General features: G+C 56.1%; 1 protein-coding gene across 2 annotated transcripts in view; it reads right to left on the bottom strand.

Annotated features, from left to right (window-relative positions):
• LRRC27 (leucine rich repeat containing 27) overlaps nt 1-17,211 on the bottom strand; it is a 28,535-nt gene extending 11,324 nt beyond the window's left edge. The window contains exons 1-5 of one of the 2 annotated variants that reach the window (XM_005654153.3): nt 17,076-17,211; nt 15,687-15,988; nt 12,770-12,900; nt 9,188-9,246; nt 1,558-1,710 (exon numbers count right to left, since the gene is read on the bottom strand). In XM_005654153.3, the coding sequence (XP_005654210.1) occupies nt 1,558-1,710; nt 9,188-9,246; nt 12,770-12,900; nt 15,687-15,926 (583 nt within the window). In that variant the 5' untranslated portion in view covers nt 15,927-15,988; nt 17,076-17,211. Of the gene's footprint in view, nt 1-1,557; nt 1,711-9,187; nt 9,247-12,769; nt 12,901-15,686; nt 15,989-16,339; nt 17,028-17,075 lie in introns of those variants that run through there. The other variant, XM_021073877.1, reaches the window with a different exon arrangement.

Genomic DNA, 17,211 nt, shown 5'->3' with positions numbered 1-17,211 from the left:
GTGCAGAAAAGGCCGGGGGGGGGCCCTGTACAGAGAAGGCCTGAGGGGGGGTCCCTGTGCAGGGAAGTCCTGGGGGGTCCCTGTGCCCCACAAAATCCACAGAAATGAAGATAGTTTTCTGCACCACCTAAACCTTCCAGCATCTGCTTCTAACTGATGCTCAGCCCACACCTGTCGGTTTTGAAGGCAATGCTTTCGGTGACTTTGAAACACTGATCTCTAGGGAAGTTAAGGACAGGAAACCGGGCCCAAAGCCATTCATCCACCTGCTGGGCCAGATCCCTCATCAGGCGTTAGGGCCACCCCCCCCCCCCCCCCGCCGTGTCACCTGGCTTAACAAGCCTTGGTTCTGGGGAGGCAGGCACACAGACGCTACAACAAACAGCGAGGGCTGGATGGGCTGCGGGCTGTGGGGCTCGCCCACCACGCCCGGCCTCAGCTGCGCGCCCGTGCTCTCCAGACACAGTGACCCCTTGGGCCCCGAAACAGGGAACCAGCACGTCCCCTGCAAGGTACGTTCTTGTACAAAGTGAATGCGTTTTCAGCTTTTCAGCCTAATTTACTTAGTTATTTCCGGGGGACACATGCTAAGACACCTTACAACATAATCAGCATTTGACTTTTTTAGGGCCACACCCGCGGCATATGGAAGTTCCCAGGCTAGGAACGGAATCAGAGCTACAGCTGCTGGCCTACACCACAGCAAGGCTGGGTCTGAGCCGCGTCTGTGAGCTATGCCTCAGCCCGCAGCAGCAGGGACCCCCGCACTGAGCAAGGCCTCGCGGATGTCGGTCGGGTTCTCGGCCCCCGAGCCCCAGCGGGAACTCCTCCTAATCAGTGTTTTAAATGAGGCTTCTGGAGCTGTCTGCTTGGGCCTGAGATCGAAAGATGAACGAGGTACGCTGTCAATTCCTGATCACCCTGGTTGTTCCCTACGTCCTGCTGAAACAGACCTAGTTATTTACATTAATCACATGTCTAAGTATCTTGGCTAAGTGTTTCCAGTGTATACATTTTCTTAATTATGGAAGCTAGGTTTTAATTAGTAAACATCCAGATATTCTGACGCTAACACTCAGAACGCTTCCTTCTCTGGCGAGCCATCGACTGTGATTCTCCTTCAGCTCGAGTTTACGTTGCGTGAATATAACCGGACGGCTCAGTCAAGAGCAGACTGTACGGTGAGTGTCGGAGAACGGCTGGCTGGTCAGCGCACTGACGGCCCGGACGTGCGTGGTGAGCCCTCACCACCAAGGTGGCCACACAGAGCACAGTGAAGGGGGGCCTCACCTCCGAGGGACAGGACACCGTGCTGGAGGTCAGAGAGCTGCAAACCGGCCAGGTGGCTCCATGGTGACGGCTATGCCACTGCTTGCCCCCCGGGGACTTTTACCAAAACCCACCCTTGACAGGCTAATGGGCAATGGGGGTGCCAACCACGCACAGGACCAGGAGAAGACGCAGCGCTGCCTGAGTCAGCAGAGCGCCCGGGGCCCTGACGTCAGAAAGCTCTCACTTGGGCTTTGACACTGTTGTCCTACCAACAGTTCCACAGACCTCGAGGGGTAACGTCGCCGGCGGGGGCGTGCCTGGCCGCGCAGACCTGCAGAAAGCTCAGGATGGCCACCAAGCCCTTCTGCACAACCGGCTGCGGGGGGAACTCCAGGGGGCAGCGCCTCAGGTTCAGCGCCTTCAGGGTGGTCACAGTCCCTGCGAGGAGAAGAGACCCATCAGGACCTATGTGCCCCTGTGCAGCCGAGACGCGGGCGAGAGGACAGCAAGTGCCCAGCACTGTGAAAAAATACTGTTCAGAATTTGGGGTAAATTGTCATAACAGATGACTGTGATTTGCTTCAAAAAAAAAAAAAAAGAGTTCCCCTTGTGGCTCAGAAGTAAAGAACCTGACTAGGATGCATGAAGGCACGGGTTCGATCCCTGGCCTCCCGCAGTGGGATGAGGCTCTGGCGTCGCTGTGAGCTGTGCTGCAGGCTGCAGATGCGGCCTAGATCCCGCATTGCTAGGGCTGAGGTGTAGGCTGGCAGCCGAGGCTCTGATTCAACCCCTAGCCTGGGAACCTCCATGTGCCAAGGGTGTAACCCTTAAAAAACCACAAAAACAAAACAGAAGACAGATTCTGTGGACTGAGACCGGGGCAGTTACAAAATTAAACAAACAGAAGCAGCAATAACAGCCCTCAGGTAAAAATCAAAACACAAAGTTGCTAGAACATACTACCCTCAGTTCAACAACAACAAAAACACACCTTGGGCCATCCAAAGAAGGGGAAAATGTGACCTGAACTCAGGAAACAAGCAGTAGGGAGAAGCGGTCTTCAAGTAGGAAAAAACCTTCCAAACAGTCATTTTAAATAGGTTCAAATAAAAGGGAGGAGTTCCCTTCGTGGCACAGTGGTTAACGAATCCGACTGGGAACCATGAGGTTGCGGGTTTGGTCCCTGCCCCAGCTCAGTGGGTTAACGATCCGGCGTTGCCGTGAGCTGTGGTGTAGGTTGCAGATGCGGCTTGGATCCCGCGTTGCTGTGGCTCTGGCGTAGGCCGGTGGCTACAGCTCCGATTCAACCCCTAGCCTGGGAACCTCCATATGCCGCGGGACCGGCCCAAGAAATAGCAACAACAACAACAACAAAAAGACAAAAAAAATAAATAAATAAAATTAAAAAAATAAATGGGAAAAAAACCAACCCATGTTTGAATGATTAAGGGAAAATTCAAGGAAAGTAAAGGAAGATATAAAACCAAGACACAACCAGCACAGAACATCAAAAAAAAAAAGAAACGACACAAAAGTACCAAATACTATCCTGGAGCTGAGGACGACAAGGACTGAGATGAAAAATTCACTAGCGGGACTCGGTAGCAGAGAGGAGATGGCGGAAGAAAACAGCAGACAACAGTGGAGATAAACAAAAGCGTTCAATCTGAAGATCGGAGAGGAAAAGAGACTCGTCCCGAGAGGAAGCTCGGAGCCACGGCAGGTGTGCTGGTGTACACGTGACAAGAGCAGCAACGGAGGGAGGAGACGAGCGGCAAGCACATGAGCGAAGCCAAGGCCCAAGACATCACACGGCTGATGACACGCCTTGATCTATACGAGTAAGAATCTTAGAGGGATTCACACTTAGAAACATCAGAGTGAGGGGAAGAAGGGGGGGGAGGGGAGTTCCCGTTGTGGCTCAGTGGTTAACAAACCCGACTAGCATCCATGAGGACGCAGGTTCAATCCCTGGCCTCGCTCAGCAGGTTAAGGATCTGGTGTTTCTGTGAGCTGTGGTGTAGGTCGCAGATGTGGCTCGGATCCCGTGTTGCCGTGGCTCTGGTGTAGGCTGGTGGCTACAGCTCTGATTGGACCCCTGGCCTGGGAACCTCCATATGCCACAGGTGTGGCCCTAAAGACAAAAAGACAAAAAAAAAAGAAGAAGGAAAAGAAAAAAGAAACATCACAGTGAAATTACTGAAAGACAAAGAAAATAATCTTGAAAACAAGTCACCACGTAAAGGGACCACCAATAAGACTAACATCTGACTTCTTGTCCAAAACAACGGCGGCCAGAAGACAGTGGAAGAATAGCAGCCAAAGTGCGGGGAAACCTGCTCATCAGGCACCAGAATCCAGCAAACCTGTCCCGTAAAAGGAAGAAATTCTCGAGCTGGGTCAGGGAGAAACAGAGAGTGCGAACTGACCCATAACAATATGAGAAATGAATTAGTGGAGTTCCCGTCATGGCTCGGCAGTAATGAAGCTGGCTAGTATCCAGGAGGATGTGCGTTCAACCCCTGGCCTCACTCACTGGGTTAAGGATCCGGCGTTGCTGTGAGCTGCAGTGTAGGTCGCACATGTGGCTCGGACCCCATGTTGCCATGGCTGGGCTGTAGGCCTGCGGCTGCAGCTCCCACTCAACCCCTAGCCTGGGAACCTCCGTGTGCCACAGGTGTGGCCCTAAAAAGTAAAAAAAAAGCATTGCTAATTATCTTCCACTCCTGCCCCTACCCCCACACACTCTCAAGTCCAGGTGAAAACCGATGAATGAAATGGAAAAGCTTAACACTAAACCGGAAACAGCATGAGATGAATCTGCGAGCTCAGAGGCAGGTGGACAGAAAATCACCCCAAGTGGAACAGAGAGGAGAGAGAGTGTGGGCGAAGGCAGCATCCGAGGAGGGAGAAGAAGCAAGGTCTCCGCACACACGGACCTGGAGGCCTAGGGCGCGAGGAGGAGAGAACAGTGGAGACACGACACCCAGAGAAGAGCTGCGTCTCCAGGAACTGCCCCAGTCTGACGAAAGACATTAACTAACAGATTCAAGAAGTTCCGTGAGCCCCAAGCAGAGCGCATTCAAAGAAAACCACACCCAAGCACACGCCACCTACAAACGCTGAAACTTAAAGAGAAAACCTTTAAAGCAGCCAGAGAAAAAAGATGTATTTCTCCGAAGAGAAAGCAGCAAGACTGACGGCTGACCTTTCAGCAGATGACAGACGACAAGAGACGTTTCTAAAGTAGGAACAACCCCCAAAGTCTAGATTCCTCTACTCCGCCAAGGCATTTCTCAAACACGAAGGAAAAATAAAGTTGACCTTTTTAAAACCCTGTAATAATTCATTACCGGAAGACTCAACGTAGCACAAGACACATCTTCAGGCCAACACGGTCTCCCCAGTTGCGAACCTGGAACTGAGAGATGGCGTGAAAAGCACCAGCAGGGAGCATGTGAGGACACGTGCATCCTGACAGCCTGACGGTGTCCAGCTCGTGTAAAAGCGAGATCGTGACAACGGCACAAAGGCAGGGAGCAGGCGGGAGCTCACTGCTGACACGGCGCCCGTCGGGAAGAGGAGGGGCGCTTGCTGCAGGTGGACAGGACTCAGTCAAGGACGCGCAGCTCAGACTCTAGCAAAGCCCTAAGATATTGATGCAAATGGGGCCGGGAGGGGCTCTGCCCCCAGCAGCGCTGCTGCAGCTCCAATCAGATCAACTCTGCAGACAACGAGAAAGGGAACAAAACGCAAACCACCTGCAGGCAGGAGAGCAGCAAAAAGCAGGCAGAGGAGTTCCCCTGTGGTGCAGTGGGTTAAGGATCCAGCATTGTCACTGCTGCGGCTCAGGTCGCTCCTGTGGACCAGGCTTGGTCCCCTAGCCTGGGAACTTCCACATGCTGCAAGTGCAGCCAGAAAGAAAAAAAGGGCAGGTGAACTGGGGGCGGACAACTTCAGGGAGAGATTGACAGCAGGGGAGTGAGCATCCGTGCAGGTTTCCTGCCACGTCAGGCCCCAGAATGAGGCACACACAGGCGGCCACCACGTGGAGAGGAAGCTACAGTCACAATGCCCGCGGCGCTGGAGGACAGCCTCCAGAGCTAACGGCCAAGGGCATGTCCCAGAAGGGAGAGCGCTGCCGAGGGAGCCCTGAACTCTGCAGTCTTGAGCTGACCGCTCAGGGGACAGACGGCCGACGGCACGGCCACGGCTGTGAGAAGTGAGCAGAGATGTCACCCCCTGCTCCCCGCAGGAGGGCAGGGTTTGGAGTCTTAGTCCCGTGAACCAAACTGCTTATTTTTTAAAAATCAGTACTCTAGAGAGGAATGCGATGGACCCATAATCTCTACCCCAACTGTATCCACCACGACGTCCGGGAAAGACCCCAAATTACTGCGCATATGAAGAAACAGGAAAAGGTGACCCATATTTGAGAGAAAGGGCAGACGGTGGAGACCAACCCTGAGCTGAGCCGGGTCAGCAGATGAGACCTTCCCTATTTATGGGCTGAACTGTATCCCCCAAGCTCAGGTCCACGTTCTAACAGCCAGAACCGCCAAAGGTCACCGGGCCTTTGAAGATTAAGGGGTGACCTAACCCAACCTGACTGATGTCCTTTATAAGAGGGAGCCACCGAGGACAGAGAGGACACAGGGAGAAGGGACGCCTACAGCCACGAGGAGACCCCGGAAGGAGCCAGCCCCCGGCACCTCCATGGTGGACGACCAGCCTCTGCGACCGCGGGAAGTCCACTTGTCACCCAAGCCCCGGGGCCGTCCGGGGTCGTCTGTCCGGCAGCCCCGGCAGACCAACGCACACAGCGGTCGTGATGCCAAGGACATAAGGAAAACATCTTTGCGACAAGTGAAAAAATAAGAACTCTCGGCAGAAAAAAAGAATTTTTTAAAACATGAAAATCCCAGGACTGAAAACACAGTATCTGAAAAAAGCCATCTAGATGCCCTTTCCAGCGCCCTGGAGGCGACTGGGGCAAAGGGTCACACTCGGAGGTATGTATCTGTAGCCTCTGAGGAGGAAGAGGGCGGCTGTGCCAACATGCAGAGCCTCCGGGCGCTGGGGGCCTGGCACCAAAGGCCCGCCACGCGGGGTGAGGGCGCCGAGGGGAGGGGTGTCCAAAATACAGCCCGAATCTGGCAAGAGATTTTAAAAGTGAATAAACCCGACAAACCCCGAGCAAGACAAATACAAAGACATGACACACGGGCCAACATGCGGAGACACATCCTGAAGGCACGGCTGGCCCCGGACACTGCGGGCCAAAGTGCGCCGCTCCCGCCTGCCCGCAGGCTCTTTTCAGCGAAGCCGGACCCCACGCAGGGCGGCGGCGACCCTGCGGGCTCCGACGGCAGAGGCCGCGCGCAGAGACGGCACAGCTACGCCCGGTTCCCCACCGCACACGGCGGGGCGCCCAACCCCCGCCTTGTTCCGGGGTCAAGTGCCATCAAAGATGATCAGCAGGAAAAAGGCCACCTGAGAGGATCCCTGGCTAGTGACTGACTGAGAAATCCAAATGGAAGCCCTTCCACTGGAGGAAAACGAGGCCAAAGGGAGAGCCGGGTCTCCGGGAGAGAGTGAGGGCACCAGGGATGCCAGGCAGCGAGTCAGCAGGAAAACGTCTCTCCTCTCTCTCGCTTGTTCTTTGTTTTGTTTTGTTTTGTTTGCTTTTTAGGGCTGCACCTGCAGCATATGGAGGTTCCCAGGCTAGGGGTCAAATCAGAGCTGCAGCCACAGCAACGCCGGATCCTTCACCCACGGAGCAAGGCCAGGGATCGAACCCACAACCTCATGGTTCCCAGTCGGATTTGTTCCCACTGCACCATGACGGGAACGCCTCTCTCGGTTTTTTAGAAAATACACGTGACTGCTTGAAACCCGAGCTGTAATACTGTACTGTGGGTCTGCAGGCTGACACGACACGCGGGGCTCAGGGCACGGGAGGCAGACTGGACCGAGCAGCTGGGTGTGGAGCCGGGACCACGTTTCTGGGACCCGGAGCAGCACTACCTCAAAGGGGGACACTGCGGTCCCGAGAGTGACTAGTGAAGTATTACAGGAACATAAAGGACGTAGCTAAAAAGTCGGGAAAAAATTACAGCAGAAGTAAAATTACATCCAACCAGCACAAAGGTAACGCGAATGAACGAGAAGCAAACAAGACAAACATCAAATGATGGACCTAAATCCGTGCACGCATGTAACCGCGTTAACACTGAAGGCCGAAACGCTTCCGGTAAAAGGCAGGGACGGTCGGGCAGGAAACGAGCAAGACGCCGCCACGAGCCGGCGGGCTGCAAGCGCCGTTCGGACACGGAGAGGCTGGGAGAGCGAGCATGAAAACACACGCGTGGCGCAGCGAGTGGATCCACTCAGCCCCACCGCAGGGCCAGCCCACGTCACCCGCCATCGGGAACGTGCGCTACGATGCGGTCCCGCCACCCACACACCAGAAGAGCAAAAACGACAAGAAAACAGCAAAATCCTACGTTTGTGTTCCACCAACGACACAGCATCAAAGTACACCACGCAAAGCTGACAGACGAAGAAGGAAAGGCAGACAAACCCACCAGCAGCACGAGGTTCGACACACCTCCCCGGTCCCGACGGGCCGAGGAAGGCTCAGGCACATGCAGGACCCCAGCGCTCAGACGAGCCGAGCTGCCCCACTGAACACACGGACCTCACACCCGACACGCTGAGAACACACGCCCTTCTCAAGGGCAGCTTCCATTTACCAGACGGAGCATATCCTGAGCCAGAAAGCAAGCTTCAGCACGTGGCAGTAGCCAGAATCCCAGGTCCGTGTGGTATGAAGTTAGGACCCAGTGACAGAAGGAGCGTCGCAAATCTCTCCTTGTTAGAAAAGTCAGTGAAACTTACAAGAGTCCAGGGGGCAACGTACATCAGAAGACATCTGAGCTGAATGAAGACACACCAGTCGCCAAAACCTTGGGACAGAGCCTCGGCGGCAATGGAGAGAACCAGAGCTGCAACTGCCCGGGTTAGAAAAGAGAGATGTAGGAGTTCCCACCGCGGCTCAGTGGGTTAAGGACCCAATGCCGTCTCTGTGAGGATGCTGAGCTGGGTCCCTGGCCTCGCCCAGTGGGTTAAGGATCCGGCGTTGCTGCAAAGCTGCGGCACAGATCGCGGATGAAACCTGGATCCAGCGTTACCGTGGCTGTGGCTTCGGCCGGCAGCTGCAGCTCCCACTCGACCCCCAGCCCGGGAGCTTCCGCATGCCACAGGTGCAGCCCTAAAAAGACAACCACAAAAACCCCAATGATCTGAGCGTCCAGCTCACTGGGTCAAAAAAAAAAGGCACAGTGACTCAACCTCAAGAAAACAAAGATAATAACGAGCAAAACTCTAGGACAGACGGACGCAGGACAGAGGAAACCAACCTCCCCGCCCCCCATCAGCACTCACAGCCGGAAAATGAACAGAAACGTGCTCCAGATTTCCAGGCCAGCGTGGGTGAACCTCAAAACACAGTGCTGATCCCCAAACGCCAGAGCACCGAGAATACACGTGGGACGATGCAACTTTGAGCAGGTGCTGCTGAGGGCCAGGAAGCCGCGAGGCTCTCCGGGAACCCTGTGAAGCCTGCGTAGCTCCACGCCGGCCCCTGGGGAGGGAGGCGGGGAAGCACACCGGGGCCCCCAGGTACACTGGCTGCTCACCTTCCCCGGGCGTCATCTGCATTGTCTGTGCCTTGGGCTCACTCGGGGCCACATCGTAACAGGGACAGCTCCTGAGGGCCTGGTACCTCCGGCCTGAGCAGGACGGGGCAGAAGCTGGCCTCCCCTGCCAGGTCCTGCCTGACATCCCACCTCAGGCTCCAGTAACTTCAGAAGCCACATTTAAACCATCTGCAGGTTGTCGTTTTAACACTTACCCAGCTCCACAGGTAACATTTTGATAGGATTTCTTTCTAAGAGCAAAGTTTTCAGATGCCTTTAAAACAAAACCAAAAGTAAGTAATTTAAAAAGCAAACAGTCAAATGACCATCCCGCTGACACACCTCCAGACTCTCCAGCTGCTGTCCCTTTACGGCAGCAGCTTCAATGCAGACGGGCCCACGTTCTGCGCACGCTCTGCCGCCACCGGCCGGGACTCCAGCCTCAGCCCTGGGCCTCAGCGCTGCGGACACCGGGGACCAGCCTGTGCCCGTGGGGAGTCTGGCGGCATCCCAGCCTCACCCCACGCTGCCCTGTGTAACCCCTAGGATGGGCCACCACCCCGAGGCCCACAGTGCAGAGGACACGGCTGCCCACGGCCTTCTCTGCAGCGCTGGCACCCGAGGCTCACGCCCACAGCAGCTCCAGGAAGCCAGCGGGGCACAGAGCAGCCTGGAAGGTCGGCCCACCCTCCCACATCCTCGGCTTCTTCCCCAGTACCGTTGTGCGGGGAACGCCCTCCCAGTGCCCAGGGACCGATGCTTGGGCGGGGGGTGCTGTCACACGCCTCGCTCCGCCTTGGAAGGTGAAGAGGTTCAAATCAACACCCCGCTCCCCAGGGCATCACCCCGAGATGTGAAGGGAGAAAATACAATTTCACAGACACGGGATTGAGAGTTCTAGTAAGTATTCATTTAAACTAACTTTAACGTTTGGACGGGCGGCCCCCAAGGAAAATCGGATTGCCCGAGGGTTGGGCAATTTCCATTCCCTTTAATGTCTCGGCTTTCCTATTATCTGAAGTTCTTAAAAAGTACACCTTGTGAATTAAACTTTCCTTGATAAACACAAAGACAAATTACTGAAACACTGTTACTTCAGCCTAATGTTTCGGGCCCGCTTTTAATTCCGCTGAAGCAGAGCAGCCCGGAGAACAGCGCTGCTTCTCCCGAGACCCACAGGAGCTGCGGCGGCAAAGTGCCTCCGCTCCCCGAGCGCCTCTCTCGGGTCAGAGGCAGGGATGGTCTGGCCCCCGCGTCCGCGCGTCTGTCTGTGGGGCGGGGGCATGTGAGCCGACTGCTAACCTGGACGTGCCCAAGGGATCTTCCCGCCTTGTAAAATGACGCTTGACAGCGGCTTGTGGATACTTGTAAGTGGTGCGTTACCAACACCGGCAGTAAATCACTGATGACGCCCTTTCACTGGCTCTTAGCTGAATGCACGCATTTGCAGGCTGGACTGGAGCTGCTCTGCCCAAAGCAGCACGTCTACCAATGCCCGCTTTTTTGTGTTTTTGTTTGTGTTTTGTCTTCTTCTAGGACCGCACCCACGGCATGTGGAGGTTCCCAGGCCAGGGGTCGGATCGGAGCTGCAGCTGCCGGCCTACCCCACAGCCACAGCCACGCCGGATCCAAGCCTCGTCTTCGACCTACACGGCAGCTCACGGCAACAACAGATCCTTAACCCACTGAGCAAGGCCAGAGATGGAACCCCCAACCTCACGGTTCCTCGTCGGATTCGTTCACCACTGAGCTGCGACAGGAATTCCCGATGCCCGTTGTTTAACGTTCGCTGCCTGCTGCCAGAGCCCACGTGGCCGAGGCCTTGAGAAGGGGTGAATATGAACACTGGCATTGTTTTCATGAGGCTTTCTGGAAAGTTTAAGGCTCTTAATAAGCCCATAATTACTGAAAATTTCTAATGAATATGTTTCAGCTCTTCGGCAAGCTGGTCTAATTTTAATGATATAACAGGTTATAAATCACATGCAAAATTATATCTTAGACAACATTAAGCAGCTGGCTTTGACTGGCAAAATCACAGAATTCCAAAATTTGAGACGTGTGCTTATTTTAGAAGGAAGAAGGGTGCTCAGAAGAACAGCACTAGTTTATTTTTACCCCGAGTGGCAATTACTCTCCAGAGCTGAGCGCCACTGCTGAGACAGTTTATGGACACAAAGCACTAAGCTGCTCCCAACCCAGCAGGTGAGGACCCTGTGACAAGGAGCACCTGGGACCTCACCGCGGCCGCCTGGGTCACATCGGCAGGGACAAGGCCCAGAGAAGGCACAGACCCTTGCCACACCCGTGCGGGCGGACACCTGGCTGGAGCTGAAGACACAGCACCAGGTGACCGGGGATAGGCCCACAGCGGGCAGTCCACCCTGCAGACACCCACCTCCCCAGGAGCTCCAGGCAGACAGGGCCTGGCTCGGTCCCCACCCGCTGGGATCGGCTGCCACCCAGCAGAGCCTGAAAGCGGGTGATCCATGGAGGTTTCCTCTCACTGTTACATGTTACAAAATACTCACTTTTGTTTTTCGTTTTTGGCCTCTCTGAGGCATATGCAGTTCCCCAGCCAGGGATCAGATCAGAGCCGCGTTCGGGACCTAAGCCACAGACGCAGCAACACCAGATCCTTAACCCGTGGTGCCAGGCGAGAGATCCAACCAGCGCCCCAAGACGCCACGGATCCCACTGGGCCACAGTGGGAACTCCAAAACCCTCACTCCTTAAAAAACACTTCTAAAAACAGTGAGCCGTGGTTGAGGAGGAGGGCCTTCTGCACCCTCTGCCCTGCTGCGTGTACATGGTGGGAGGGCACCCCCATCTCTGACCACGCCCTACAGCAGCGGAGCGCCACCAGCTCCCGCGTGGGCAGCCAGGCTCCCTTCTTGGCAGCGTGACACAGAACCAAGTCAAACTCTGCCCCTCCACGCAAACCCTCGGTGCACCCCCGGCTCTTTGACTACAAACCCAAAGGGCATCGACACCTAAAGCTCTGGCCACTGGACCTGCTTCAAACGCGCGTCTCAGGTCTACTCGAGGCCACGCCCTCCACTCGAGGCCACACCCTCCACTCAAGGCCACGCCCACCAGAGGGCCTAGCACCTGCCCTCTCCTCTGCCCTGGATGCATTAACGATAAAGCGGGGTGTGAAATGCATCTCACGTCTTCTAAAGGTCAGGAAGCTGGCAGAGGACAGGGCCCTGAAGGGGAAGGGATGAGGGCTGGCCTCAGCGCGCACGGCTCCCAGGGGGCAGCTACTGGGAGAGGCAGCAGGGGGCGGGGCCGCTCGGCAGAGGGTCTGGAAGCAGGCTTGCGAGGAAAGGCCTGGAATCCGAGGGCGGGCTGGGCAGGACGGCACACAGTGCCTGCTTTGGAGTTTCCAACTTTCCAAAATGGGAAGAACTTCTCTATTTACCAGGAACCAGTACAGAGACACAGGGGCCCTTGGGAGCAAAGCCACAGGTTTTAATTCATTAACAGTATTTCTGACCCTTCAGGCAGCTCCAGGGTCCGGGAGGCAGGGATGGAACCAGCTTGTGGCAAAAGCCGTCTGGACCGTCCTGCAGAGGCACCGGCAGCCGCCGGGATGGGGGACCCTCCCTCACACCCACACGCGTGCATCTGCACCTGCAGCCAGCGCACCTCCCAGCTGGCTTTTAAAACGCCGCTGCGAGCTTCTACCCTAAAGTCAGGATCCCACTGGGGCGGGGACTGAGCAGACAAGGAACAGGTGTCAGAACTTCAGGAAGAGGACGCGTCCCCCACCTGAAAGCAGACGTGCAACTCACTTGTGACAGCCAATCCCGGAAGGAAGCGCTGTGATCCTGTTGTAGCGAAGGTCCAGCCACGTGAGGTTTGGCAATAGTTGAAAGAAGTCTTCAGGAATCGTGCAGAGGGCATTTCGCTGAAGATGCAATTGCTTCCGGGGAGGGGGGGAAGAGAATGTTTTGTCAACCAACTAAATTTTAAAACACGATATACCCTGGAGTTCCCTGGTAGCTCAGCAGGTAAAGGATCTGACATTGTCACTGCGGTGGCTCGGGTCACTGCCATGGTGCGGGTTCGATCCTTGCCCCCAGAACTTCTGCATGCCATGGGCACAGCCAAAAAAAAAGGATACACCTTCAAAGCATTTCCAAGAGAACCACTAATGATTGCAATCCCACAGGTTAAGAAAAAACGTGATGTTTATACTGAGAGTAGAAAGACGAGGCCAGGCCTCACTGCGCAGCCTCTGGAGCCGCTTTCCAACCTGGAGACGCTGCTTCTCTCCCGGCTGGCAGTTAAGATGCCACTCTCAGCGTCCACAGCCCCTCAGCCCAGAGGATGAAGGCGGGAGCCACTTCTGGGCCTCCGCTGTCACCCAAGGAGACAATGAAAAGGAGACAATAGGACCCAGACACAGCTGTTGGCTGTGGTGCCACCTGGGGTAAGAACGGGCCACGCAAACATGGCCAGCAACCATTATGTCAAGAAGGGTGACACGTCCACTCAGCAGACCCTTAGGTCCCTGTCATAAGTAAGGCAGGACAGTGGATGAAATGACCACACACTGACTCTAGCCACCTATGAAAAATATACAGATCTCACAGTCTTGCAAAAATGACCTCCGACGCTGCGGCTCTAGGCTGCGCAGGTTCCTAGCACGCATGTTGCACACTCGCTTACACAGCTCCATTTACCAGCACAGCTGTCAAGGGCCCTGGCCTGGGAGCCAGGCTGCCTGGGTTCAAACTGAAGTTTTGAAAACCATGAGCTGTGTGGCCTTGAGCAAGTTCCTGAACCTCTCTGTGCTCCAGCATCCTTGCCTGTAACATGGGTCACAGGCCCAACAGCCCACAGGGCACCAGGTGAGCAGCAGCCATGGAGACTGTGCTGCTCTATTAGGGCCATGCCTTGCCTATCCCACCCTCTCAGCTCCCAGCTCTGCGGCCAGCACCACCTCCCAAGTCCCTTCGCGTTTCCAGGAGCCACTTGAGAGACACTGGCGTGAAGTCGGACTCCACAAATACCATGAAAACACAATCTTGGGTCAGCAGAGACGGGCACCATCGCTCCCTGCTGGTGGCCAGCGCAGCCCCTGGGAGCAATGTGCCCACGACGGACACAACATGCAGGTACCTTCCCACGAGGTGGCCCTCCGGCCAGCCCCCGAGTCTGCTTTAGGCTGCTCTTCCCCTCAGGGCTCAGCGTGGAGGCCACAGATCCTGCTCAACACCAGAAAGGGGAGCTCGCAGAGACAGGGCAGAGCCGTCTCCACGGAGATGCTGGGAGCTCGCAGCAGCTGAGCCCAGCTTTCCTCCTGGGTTCCATGAGGCTGTGTGAGCATGAGGGCCTGGGGCGTGATTACAAGGGTCTTTGGAGGTGTTGCCGGTGGCCCTGGAGATTGTTGCCATGGCTGCAAAATGAGCCCGTACCCCCAAAAGTCCACGGCCCTGCCCGGTCACCTCCCTCAATGATTCATTGCCACGGTAATATTTACAGTGGTATCTCTGTTTTCTGAGAGGCATAAATAAGTTCCTTCATTAAGCCTGAAGAAGGCTCTGGAATGTCTGCTCTCCTTCATGCCCGGGGGCACCGTGAGCCTCATGACTCCGCCGGTTCCTCGCTCGGAGCTGAGGACGGGTGACCTTCAAAGCAGCGCACGCAGGAAGAGCCAGAGAGGTCAGCGCTCAGGAAAGACCCGGCAAGACCCGCGCAGGCGTGGCCGCGAGGCCAGGGAGGGTCACACAACTCCGGGCCCAGCGAATTAAGCTGCCACTGAAGATCTCAGCACACGGCTTCTGAAACAGCCCCCAAGCTGTCCATCAACAGCGTACCGGTGGGTGGCTGAGGTGTGTGCTGTGTTGTGGACACTGTGCTTTACATGTTGCACTTCGTTCTCAGGGGGACCTGCAGGGACCCTCCAGAGGGAGACAAAGGGAGGTCTGAGGAAACCACACGACTCTTGAGCCGCGAGAGCAGAGCTGGGGAGCCCTCTCGACTGGCTTCCGTCAGAGCTGTGCTCTGATGGAAACGTATTCTAGAAACCACGGGAGGAAACAGTGCCCACTGGATGCGAAGCAGACAAAGGCACTGGGCCCGAGGGAGACACAACACCTGGAAAGCCGTGGGGGAGGAACAGTGTCACTGCATTTTTAAGGAGTTTTGTGTTCTGATTAAGAGGCCAAGGCTGAGGAGTTCCCCTCCTTGTGGCGCAGGAGAAGCAAATCCGACTCGGATCCACGGGGATGCAGGTTCGACTCCTGGCCTCGATCAGTGGGTGAAGGATCCGGCGTTGCCATGAGCTGTGGTGTAGGTGGTAGATGTGCCTCAGATCTGGGTTGCTGTGGCTGTGGTGTAGGCCGGCAGCTGCAGCTCTGATTGGACCCTAGCCTGGGAACTTCCACATGCCGTGGGTGAGGCCCTAAAAAGATCAAAAAAAAGACAGCGCGAGAGAGCGCCCAAAGGTGCTTTCGGCATTGGTTTACATCACCGGCTTTGGGTGCTAGGATGGGGAAAAGATGCCAGAGTCTGACTCTGCGTGGTGCTTCCAGCGGCCGGTCCCAGGCATGAAGCTCTCCTTCCCCTGAGAGCAGCACGGGAAACCTCCAGTTAAGGCTCGTGTCATTCTAGACCTTCTCTGAAAAGAAACCTACACGTAAGGAGCCTTCATTCATGCTACGCAGCAGGTGGGCACAGGGCCCAGAAGAACGCCCCACTTACTTTGAGGGTGGGAACTTTGAAGATCTCTCCTAAATGGTGAAGACCACTTTGACTCAAGTCTAAAATCGGTGCGGACGAAAGGACGACCCCCTCGGGCGCGCCTCTGGAGGGGAGTGCGGGCTTGCTCCTAGCCTGACCAGCCCCGCCCCCGGCGTCGGAAGCCCCGCCCCCGGCGTCGGAAGCCCCGCCCCCGGCATCTGCAGCCCAGCCGGGATCCTTGCAGGCGCTGCTTCCCTCCATCCGTCAGCCAGGAGGAGACGATTCTCTGAGGACGCGGCTCATCCTCCTGCGTCTGGAGTCACCTGGAGCCGGGAGGGAGAGAAGCAACAGCTCAGCACACGGGCACATTCACGAGGCCAGACGCCAGCTGCGTGGCAGGTCAGCAGCGATTGCGCTTGCTTACAAAAACCGTGGTTTTTAACAAACGGTATCATAAGTTTGACTTTTCTAACATGAACTGGACTGCCAGAAGGTCCAGATTAAAATGTTCTGCTCCTCCCTTTGCATCATGGAGTCCCAAGATTTTAATTTTTAATTCCTGGAAAATGCAAGATAGACACGGCTATTTTAGAGATGAAAACAGATCAGAACTTTCAGAGTCCACAAGCCAGCAAAACCTCCCATAGATGCAGTGGGGGCTCCGAAGTTCGCACCTTTTAATTTGCGCCTTGGTTCTGTGCTGTTTCCATCCGCCCGGTCCTGACAGTCCAGTTCACCATTTGGCTCAGTGACCAGCACTGGGTCTGGCTAGCACCCAACTCAGGCACTGGGGGAAATGGGTCAATTTGGAACTCTGAATTTTAGTTTTTCAGCAATACTTCTGATCAACACAAAGACCAAGAACGGCAGCCCACCAAAACCTCCTTCGGAGAGACACACTTCCACGTTTAATTCTCAACGTATCCAGCGATGACCATCAACACTGGAACGTTTCAGAGCTTAGAAGCCTTCGCTCACTGCTACAGAACTCTGGACAGTCAACAACTGGCACGTGTGTGTGCACACACCTCCATTTTAGAGATGGGGCATGTGAGGTGAGGGTTCCTTAAGGAACTGCCCAAAGGTCCAGCAATTAACACGTGGGGGCGAGCCCGCGGGTGCCCCCTCAGGCGGCCCGCGCTTCCTGGAGACCTTGTCCCGCCCCGGGTGGGCCCTCTCCTGTGAACCGACGTGGAGGGAGGCTTCAACCTCCTAAGACCTTCTGAGCAGGGAGGTCTCAGAACCAAGAGCCCAACGACCGCACCTAAAGAAGGCGGGGCGGGGTCTGGGGGCTGCTCTGGTCCCCGCCCCTTCCTCGGTTTCCCCACCGCGCAGGGTCAGTCGGGGGGCCTTGCCTGCCCTCCTCAGCCCGCCCCGCCGCCCCGCCGCCCCGCCGCCCCGCCGCCTCACCTGCGGCGCCCGCCCACCACCACGCCTGCACGCCTGGGGCGCGGAAAGCGCCGGCCCAACAATGGAGGCCGCCGGGCCCACGCGGTCGCCATGGAGACGCCGGCCGTACGGGGGCCCGCGGGCGCCAAGCCGCGCG

The sequence above is a fragment of the Sus scrofa genome, chromosome 14, assembly GCF_000003025.6.
Source record: "Sus scrofa isolate TJ Tabasco breed Duroc chromosome 14, Sscrofa11.1, whole genome shotgun sequence".
In the NCBI taxonomy this organism is placed as follows: domain Eukaryota; kingdom Metazoa; phylum Chordata; class Mammalia; order Artiodactyla; family Suidae; genus Sus; species Sus scrofa.
Note: the sequence above shows the minus strand (reverse complement) of the source record. Positions and strands in the feature narration are given on the sequence as shown.